The sequence below is a fragment of the Balearica regulorum genome, chromosome 19, assembly GCF_011004875.1.
Source record: "Balearica regulorum gibbericeps isolate bBalReg1 chromosome 19, bBalReg1.pri, whole genome shotgun sequence".
Taxonomy (NCBI): Eukaryota; Metazoa; Chordata; class Aves; order Gruiformes; family Gruidae; genus Balearica; species Balearica regulorum.
This window is the reverse complement of record NC_046202.1, coordinates 12566824-12576480: the sequence shown is the minus strand read 5'-3', so window position 1 is coordinate 12576480 and position 9657 is coordinate 12566824. Positions and strand designations below refer to the sequence as shown.

Here is a 9657-nt window from a genome sequence, read left to right as displayed (position 1 = left end):
AGTGGAAGCAGAGCAACTGGCAGCGTAGAGGCAAACCCATCTGGGCTGCCCCATTGTGGCAAGATATTGCTGCCTGGCTAGAGAAGCTGGTTGGGAAAGTACATCATGTAGATGCCCACGTACCCAAGAGTTGGGCCACTGAGGAACATCGGAACAACCAGCAGCTGGATCAGGCTGCCAAGATTGAAATGGCTCAGGTGGATTTGGACTGGTAACATAAGCGTGAATTATTTATAGCTTATTGGGCTCATGACACCTCAGGCCATCAAGGAAGAGGTGCAACATATAGATGGGCTCATGACTGAGGGGTGGCTATCTCACAGGTTATCCATGAATGTGAAATATGTGCTGTGATCAAGCAAGCCAAGCAGGTGGAGCCTCTATGGTATGGAGGACAATGGCTGAAATATAAATATGGGGAAGCATGGCAAATCGACTACATCACACTCCCACAAAGCCACCAAGGCAAGAGTTATGTTCTTACAATGGTGGAAGCAACCACTGGATGGCTGGAAATATATCTTGTGCTCTGTGCACTACCTAGAACACGATCATGGGCCTTAAAGAGCAAGTCTTGTGGTGACATGGCACCCCAGAAAGAATTGAGTCAGACAACGGGACTCATTTCTAAAACAACTTCACAGACCCATGGGCCAAAGAGCATGGCACTGAGTGGGTGTATCACATCCCCTACCATGCACCAGCCTCCAGGAAAATCGAATGATACAATGGGCTGTTAAAGACTACCCTGAGAGCAATGGGTGGTGGGACCCTCAAACACTGGGACACACATTTAGCAAAGGCCACCTGGTTAGTTAACTCTAGGGGGTCTACCAATCGAGCTGGCCCTGCCCAATCAAAACTTTTACATGCTGTAGAAGGAGATAAAGTCTCCATAGTGCACATGAGGAATATGTTGGGGAAGACAGTCTGGGTTAGCCCTGCTTCAGACAAAAGCAAAGCCATGCGTGGGATTGCTTTTGCTCAAGGACCTGGGTGCACTTGGTGGGTGACACGGGAGGGTGGGGAAGTCTGATGTGTACCTCAAGGGGATTTGATTTTGGGAGAGAATAGCCAATGATTTCAATTGTATGATGTTAATTGTTATATAATACTGTATGTCTTCACTACTGTGGTTGCTATATGCTGTATGAACAGTATTACATTAAGAATCACCCAGATTAATGAAAAATTAACTTTGATGAAACTGAGGAAAGTGCAGCAGTGATGGAACCAGAACTGGCTTCAGCAGGCAACAGTCCAACAGCACACACCATCTCTCCTGTCCTGAAAGACTGTTGTGAGAGGTGGAGCCCAAAGTCATGGACTAAATGAACACAGTGGACGTTTCGGAGGGCTGGCCTATAGACTAAGGGAATTATATCTGTGTGTATATATTAAAAGACAGGAAAAATGGTGATGATTAATTGGAATATATTGAAAAATGTGGGACCTAGGCATGATGTAAATGGTATGGAATAAGGGGTGGATATTGTCCCGGTTTCAGCTAGGACAGAGTTAATTTTGTTCCTAGTAAGTGATATAGTGCTGTGTTTGGATTTAGTATGAGAATAATGTTGGTAACACACTGATGTTTTAGTTGATGCTAAGCAGCGTTTACAATTAAGTCAAGGACTTTTCAGTTTCCCAGGCCCTGCCAACGAGGAGGTGTGAGCCTTCTGCAGGAGGTACACAAGCAGCTGGGAGGTCCAAACTGGCCAAAGGGATATTTCATACCATGTGACATCATGTGCAGTATATAAACTAGGGGGAGTTGGCCATGGATGGCCACGACGCAGGAGCTAGCTGGGCGTCGGTCAGTGGGTGGTGAGCAATTGTGCTGTGCATCACTTGTTTTGTATATTCTTGTATTGTTATCATCATCATCATCTTCTTCCTTTTCTGTCCTATCAAACTGCTTTTACATCAACCCACAAATTTTACTTTTTTTTTTTATTTTCTCCCCCATCCCACTGGGCAGGTGAGTGACCAGCTGTGTGGTTGTTTTAGCTGCCGGCTGGGTTAAACCACAGCAGAGCCCCAGGCCTGGAGTCAGCTCTCTTTCAGCCGGTCCAGAGAATCTCCTCATTTTCCCTCTAGACCCAGATAGTGGGACCTGGGCAGCACGGTGTCCCAGCTGGAGTAGGCATGCTGGGGACGAAGTGGCTTAAGCAGCAGAGAGCATGACACCTGTGGTGACATTCAGCCACCTCCTCACCCCTTATTTCCCGGGGGCTGTTCTGCAGCTACAGAGGTTTCTGGTTTGGAGGGGTTCTCCAGTGGCAAGGAGCAGGTGATCTTCTTCTCCTCTCCTCTCCTCTCCTCTCCTCTCCTCTCCTCTCCTCTCCTCTCCTCTCCTCTCCTCTCCTCTCCTCTCCTCTCCTCTCCTCTCCTCTCCTCTCCTCTCCTCTCCTCTCCTCTCCTCTCCTCTTCTCTCCTGGATTTCCTCCAGCAGATTTACCAGTTGCAGGCACGATGGTCTGTGTCAAACCTGATGATAAGTGGGTCCAGGACATCGTGAATCACCAAAAGAACAAGGCAGGCAGTGGATGAGCAACACCCTGCTCCCGCCGAGCATCACCTCTGTGAGGACCTTCTCTCCTGAGCACCTCTGAGACATGTCCCTTTTTTCCTATTGCCTGTGAATTTGGCAGACCTTTTAATACAGTATTTAGCTCTTTTATTTAAATTTATGCAGAGGTATGTTTAATTTATTTGGTATTTTCAGTGAAACTTTTCATTCTAATTTGTACTGATTGTGCTGAAGTTATTTTGTGTAACAAAAAGGAGCAAAACCTGCAGCTTCTCCCGCTGGCTCTCGGGAAGCTTCATGGCGGCTGTGTTGGGCAGTGGTGGCTGGGAGGGGGTCCAGGCTGACACTGGATGGGTCTGTGGAGTGTCAGGGTCACCCCCAGCTGCCCCCTGGCCCCTCCATGCCGCCCTCAGCACGGTGGACTGGTGCTCATCCTGCCTGCTCCCGGCAGGACTCCGGGCAGCTGCCTGTGCCTCCTACCCCTTGCCGGCCAGGCTGTGCTTGAGCCCTGCGCCGGTCAATACCCAAGTTTGCAGCTCTCTGCAGTGGGTGGGTGTCACGGGGGATGGTTGGACGTGAGCGGCAACATGGGAAAGCGTGGGGGTCACCAAGCTCGGCCAGCACCTGCAGGCAGCTCACGAGTAGGCAGCGGGCAGGCAACACCAGGGCTCCCGCTGCAACCACGGGCTGCTCAGCTCGGCGAACACCAGCGACGACCCTGTTTCCTGTGCCATCCCGGTGTCCGAGGTTATCCATGGGCACGGATTATTTCTGGCACTTCCTGATTCGTCCCGCTCTCCTGGCAGGGTTTTCCTTTCACTTCCACCCACGGGGCCGGAGGAAGCCCCAGCCGTTAGGGCTGGCTGCAGCTGTCCCGGCCGGCGCCACGCTCCTCCCCCAGCCGGCACGGAGGCTGCCGCCGCCGGTGCCGCCCGGCAGCGAGGCCGGCTTCTCCTCCGGGCGTTCGTGGCACTGTCGGCGCTGCCTCGCTGTGAGGCTACCGCAACCACGCCTGCCTGCGAGCCTTGCCGTTGCTGGTTGAACCCGGGGGCAAGGAAGTGCCCGGTGAGGCCGCCCGGCCGCGGACGCCGCCATGGCCCTGGCAGGTGCCCTGGAGCGGCTGCAGGAGGAGGCCATCTGCCCCATCTGCCTGGAGTACATGAGCGACCCCGTCAGCGTCGACTGTGGGCACAACTTCTGCCGGGGCTGCATCGCCAAGCACTGCCAGGAGAAGGGGCTCTGGGCCGACGGGCCCTTCTCCTGCCCACAGTGCCGGGCCTCCTGCCACCGCAGCGGCTTCCGACCCAACAGGCAGCTGGCCAACATCGTGGAGAGCATCCGGCAGCTGGGGCTGCAGAGTGGCCCAGGGATGGAGCTGGGGCTGGGGACCCCGCTCTGCGCCCAGCATGATGAGCGCCTCAAGCTCTTCTGCGAGGAGGATGAGGAGGCCATCTGCGTGGTGTGCCGGGAGTCCCTGCACCACCGCCCGCACACCGTCTACCCCATCGAGGAGGCCGCACAGGTGTACAAGGTAGGGGAAGTTGGGGCACCGGGGGTCCCCGTCCTGCCCTGATGCACCCTGGGCACGCCGGCACCAGTGGGATCAGCCACCAGGACCCCACTGCCCCTCTCCCAACAACCCCGGGAGAGCAGAAGAGGGGGTGGCAGAGGCAGCGTCACCCACCCATCTGCTTTTGTTGCAGGGATGAGGTTGGACCCGCCGGCTCCCAGATTGTGGAGGCACCCAGGCTCACCCCTGTCCATCAGGGTGCAGGGAAGCAGCCTGGCTCCCTGCCCCTCCATGATCCCCCCCTGGAGAAGTTGGGGCGGTGGTTGCTGCCCTGGGGACATCTCGCCTCAGTGGAGCAGTGCAGAGCTGCTGGCACCCAAACCCCGTGTCCCAGCAATGCTCCCGGCAGCACACCACCAGCCGCTCCGCGCCCTAGCATTGTGGGGGGCAGTCGCTTTGCTCTCCAAAACCTAAATAGTGAGAAAAATACTGGTAAAACCCAAAGAGCGTGGAGAGGGTTAATGGTGCGAGTGGAGTGAAGAGCACAGCTGCTGGGTCTGGGTGCCAGGGCTGGCACTGCCAGGCGCGGGGTCACCGTCTCCCCCGGCTGGCACCATCAGTCCCGGGGCAGTGGGGGCCCAGCCAAACTGCGGCGCTCGGCGGGTGCTGCTGGGGCAAGCTGAGCCCATTTCTTTTCTTTTTCAGGTCAAACTCCAGGAATCCCTGGCACATCTTTTGAAGGAAGTGGAGGACGTGAAGAAGCGTGAGTCAGCGGAAAGGATGAAAACCCAGGAGTGCAAGGCAGGTGCCTGGCCTAATTAGTAAAGAATGAGCTTCAGAGATATCAGCAATTAAAAAAAAACAACTCTGAATGTTCTTGTCTGGGGCCATGAATTTGGCATAGTCTTCAGGATGAGACATGTCCCCATGTTCTGCTGTCATACATAGGACCAATGCTGAAAGCCAGGCTCAGTAACCATGTGCAGCTCTATAAGAAATTAAAAAGGTTTGCAAAGAAATGCTTTGCAAAGAGCAGCACCCTAACTTCCCCGAAATCACGAGGGCTTGTGTGCCGGTTAAACAAATGAGACACTGGGTATTTTTTATTTGCCTTTTGTTTGACAACATGTGCTTGAGTTACAAGCCAGACGTGAGCCATATGGTGAGTTCTGCTCCACAGCAATAGGAACTAGAAGTGTTTTCATTAAGAAAAAGAAAAGCTGAATTATTGCACCTCTGCCCGACTCCAGGCAGTCCCAGGGAGAGTAGATGCCAACAAAACAGCTGCATTTCATGTCCCTCCGGGGTTGAAGATGGGAAGTGAAAGTAGCCAGAAAGTAAAAGTAACTGCAGATAAGGAAACAAAACTGCTGGACCGAGTTATCCAGCCGTGAGCTAGAGCTGGTGATTAATCAGCTTTAACAGGGAAAACAGGTTTCTCCGGACTCCCCTAGTTATTTTCAGAGCTCCTCTGCCTGCTGGTTGCGGCCTGTCCAAGCGGGTGGTGGGTTTTTGGGCTGCCTCTGTGTGCCCTCGGGGCTGGGATGGGGCTGGGGATGGAGGTTGTGAAAGATCCGTGTCACTCTCCCACCACCCGCCTGGGTCAGGGCTCCAGGGCCGCGGCTCAGCTGCCTCTGGCTTCATCCCGGCCCGGCAGCTGGCTACGCATTTTCAGTAAAAAGGAAAAAATGTCCCATGCAAGTGGTGTGGGGAAGTGGCAGTGACTGTCCTGGCTTGTCAAGCCTTTGTGACTCAGGTCCAAGAAATCACGTGCTTGGACAGAAAAATAAATGCAGTTCAGTTTCCTTTTGTTTATCTTCTGCGTTTTGAGGTTTCATGGTCCTAGATAACCATGTTTTCCTGATGCTTCAGGTTTCGAGCAAAGTGCCGATCTTTAGGGCTCAGGTGAAAAACCCTAAGGCACTGGCAGAACCTGCCTGTTGCTGCCTCCTCGCCCTGGGCTGTAGTGAGACAGGGAGTCCTCCCTGGCTCCCCCTTTCCAACCCTCCCCAGCCCCAGGGCTTCTTCCACCTCTTTCCCTTTGCAGTGGGTTTTTCCAGACATGGAGCATTTCCTCCGGGCTGCCCAAGCAGCAGGTTAGCCTGGATGCAGCTAGAGGGGTGAGTTGTACCACATCTAATAAAACCCTACCCCAAGACCTGGTGACATCTCCTTGCAGCCCAGCAGCCCCCCCAGTCCCCTGTGTTGCACTGAGACATCATTAGACATCTGAGGTCCAGCTGAGCAGAAATGCCCTGGGCAAAGTCCTACTGCTGGTAAACTGAGGATGTCGAGTGGGAACTTAGGCGAGGTGAAAGCACAGCAGTTAGCCTCTGGCTGTTTTTTTAAATAAATGCACATATCAAAAAAATGCGGTGGTTTCCCAGGGCCAGATGCCAGGCATGGATGCCAGAGCATCCGGCTTCATCTCAGCTGCCTGGCTAACGCTGCCTCTCTTCACCCCATGTATCTTCTTATCGCAAGGAGACAGTGAAGAAAAAGCGGGAGAGAATTGTGAGTGAGTTCGGGAAGCTGCATCGGCTACTGGCTGATGAGGAGAAGCTGCTGCTCCAGAAGCTGGAGGAGGAGGAGAAGCGGATTCTGCTGATGATCAATGAAAACCTGGCCAGGCTGGTGGAGCAGAAGTGCTTGCTGGAGGAGCTGATCCTGGAGATAAAGGAGAAGACCCAGCAGCCGGCAGATGGGCTGCTTAAGGTCAGGCTATGCCACAGCCCCACTAACCCAGCCCTGGTGCCTTTGCTGTCTGAGTGGGTGGCCGGGGCCAGGCTGGCTGGTTGGCACAAGGCTCTGGAGCCCCACACCCAGAATGGTTTTTCTCTTCTCCTTTTAGGACCTGAAAAGCATCCTGAGCAGGTAGGTACCTGTGCTCATTCCTCCTACTGTCCTGGTTGCCTCCAGGCTCTGAGATGTTTGTGTCTGCTCCATGCCAGCCCCCTGTCCCGGGGCTGACAAAGGAGGGACTGAGACCAGCAGGGGCTGGAGAAGAGACTCCACCCTCTTCTTCCAGGGCTCCATAAACAAGGTCTTGCCTGGCCTTGTGGTGTGTGAGATGTGTCTCCTCCTAAGGGACATGCTGCCTGGCTGGCCTTCCTCCTTCCTTCCCAGGGACTGGCACTGCCGCTCCCTGCATCGTTTAGCTCTGGTCCCATCGGGTTTGCCAATAATCAAGTGGTTATCCCTAGTGCTCTTCATAGCCGACAAGCTCAATCCCTTGAGGTGCATCTGTGCAGCCAACAGAAAGGCATTAAGCCCCCCCAAGCAGGACAGTGGCCGTGCTGTGGGCTCTGGATACAGCCCAAGGGTTTCACTCTCCTTTCAGGTGCGAGGGGGTAAAGTTCCAGCCCCCCAAGTCTGTGTCTGTGATCCTGAAGGAAAACTACAGCATCCCCGAGCACTGCCTGGGCATGAGGGACATGCTGAAGAAGTTCAAAGGTAAGGGGGCTGCTGCTTTTCTGCCAGCTCCTGGCACATTTGGGCTCTGGTTACCTCCCCCAAACCCTGGGACACAGGGAGGTTTTTTCATCAAGCTTTGTCCAGCTGGTCCCAGTTTGGTAGGGATGAGTTCAGGCTGGTTCTGTTCTTGGATGGGTTGTGAGGTCACCCTGAAGCCTAGGCGGTCACTCAGGAGTTTCAGGCTCTCTGTTGCCCATGAACTCTTGCTTTCTCTGTTGGCTGTTTCTGAAGCTGTGCCGGGGGCTATGGAGCTGCCCTCATTCTGTTCCTGCTCTGCAGCCAAATATTTTGCTGTGGTTTATAGTTAGCATGATTTTATGTATTGCACTTCCTCACTGCTGGAGAGAGCCGGGAGTTGTGCAAAACTACGGGCAGAGGCAAATAAATGTAGGAGGTAGGAAGAGCCCAGCATCTGGGTTGCAGACACCCGCTCATGTCTGCAGCTGCAGACCCCTTAAGCACTGTCTGTCCTTCCACCCTTCTCTCTGTCCAGTGGATGTGACTCTGGACCCCGAGACAGCGCACCCTGAGCTCACCCTGTCCGAGGACCACAAGAGCGTGCGGCGTGGGGGCAAGAAGCTGTTTCTGTCCCTCTTCGAGAACCCAAAGAGGTTCAGCACTGCTCCGGTCGTGTTGGGGAGTCAGGTCTTCTTCTCTGGCCGCTGCTACTGGGAGGTGCAGGTGGGAGACAAGCCCGAGTGGGGCTTGGGCCTGTGCCGGGAGTCTGCCAGCCGGAAAGGCAACGTCCTCTTCTCCCCAAACAATGGCTACTGGGTGCTGCAGCTGCAAAATGGGGGCAACTACGAGGCCCTCACCTCGCCCGTCTCCCCACTGACCCTGAGTGTGAGACCCCGGCGCATTGGGATCTTCCTGGACTACGAGGCAGGAGAAATCTCCTTCTACAACATGAGCGACCGCTCCCACATTTACACCTTCACTGACAAGTTTTCAGGGAATCTCCGGCCTCTCTTTTTCCTGGGTGCCTTTTTGGGGGGCAGAAATGCAGAGCCCTTGGTGATCTCCTGGGTCAGGGATACGCAGGGGACCGGGTGCATCGTCCTGTGACAGGGGCTGCCCTGGCTTCTCACTGGCGGGCAGAGACCTGGGAGCCCAACTGGCTCCTCCTGTGTGGAGGGGTGATGGTGGGGCAGCACCGGGGAAATACCTGTGTGCCTTGGTGAGCATCCTGGCAGGGTCCCCACGTGCTCCTGGCTGCTGGGGGTGACCCACCAAGCATGACACCCTCCCCATGCCATGGCCGTGCTGGGAAGGGCGCTTTGCAGTGGGATGTGCCATAACCTGCAGTGCCATCGACGGGCATGGGGGACCCCGCTGACCACCACTGCCTTGCTGCTCATCTCACAGGTTGCTGGAGAAGGGCGCGCGCCCAGCCTGCTGTGTAGTGCTGATTGTGGTGTGAATTGTACTGGAAGAAGGCAATAAAGGGTTGATTTTGGGAGCCTCATGAAGTTAGCAGTGTGGTTTTGTGGTGCACCCATCCCTGCTCATTAGCCCCAGCTAATCCCCAACATCTCGGAGGGCAAAGGGTGCTGCTGGACCTGGTTGGTCCTCGTGGCCCAGAGAGGGTCCTTGAGAGGTCCTGCTGTGGCACCAGTGGGACACAGCAGCAAGCCGGACACCCGCCAGGCAGGGATTTAGCAGCGGCAGCTGCCTGTGTAGTTGGCCATGCTTCATCCCTGCAGCACTGGGGCCTGGGCTGAAGGCAAGGGGACATCTGTATGGGTCTGGGTGCTGCACTGCCTGGTGGCTCCTGGGCTGCTCTTTCTTGCCTCTGGAAGGGAGATGACCTCCAGCCTGGTAGCTCCAGCCTGTCCACCTCCCCTCACAAGCCCCGTGCGTGGGAAATCTCCAAGCATGGGAAGCAGTGCATTGCCCACCCCAGAATGGGGGCACTTTGGGGGCTGCAAAACCCAGGGAAAGAAAAATAACCCAGCCTCCACTGATGTCTCCAAAGGTCACCTTTGGTTTCTCCATTCCCTGGGACATCCCTTCTCCTGTAGGCTGTATTGCTGACCCAGCCTCTTCCCTCAAGCAGTCTGGCACCATGCTGCTGGAGGAAAAGCTCTCAGGTCCTTAAGCTCAGCTGTGGCATCAGCCAGTCCTACTCACCCAAAAAGAA

The 9657-nt window shown here is 55.1% G+C and overlaps 1 protein-coding gene across 1 annotated transcript; it reads left to right on the top strand.

Moving 5' to 3' along the window:
* Window positions 1-3203: 3203 nt before the first annotated feature.
* LOC104636757 (E3 ubiquitin-protein ligase TRIM39) lies at window positions 3204-8982 on the top strand. Its single transcript, XM_010304003.2, has 6 exons — window positions 3204-4064; window positions 4749-4844; window positions 6528-6758; window positions 6895-6917; window positions 7384-7496; window positions 8011-8982. The coding sequence occupies exons 1-6, from the start codon at window positions 3627-3629 to the stop codon at window positions 8580-8582; spliced, it is 1473 nt and encodes a 490-aa protein (XP_010302305.2). The 5' UTR covers window positions 3204-3626; the 3' UTR covers window positions 8583-8982.
* Window positions 8983-9657: the final 675 nt, after the last annotated feature.

Coding starts and splice junctions, on each gene's coding strand:
- LOC104636757 (XM_010304003.2), top strand. CDS start 3,627: ATGGCCCTGGCAGGTGCCCTGGAGCGGCTGCAGGAGGAGGCCATCTGC. Junction 6,759..6,894: donor CGGCAGATGGGCTGCTTAAG/GTCAGGCTATGC, acceptor TTCTCCTTTTAG/GACCTGAAAAGCATCCTGAG. Junction 6,918..7,383: donor CTGAAAAGCATCCTGAGCAG/GTAGGTACCTGT, acceptor CTCTCCTTTCAG/GTGCGAGGGGGTAAAGTTCC.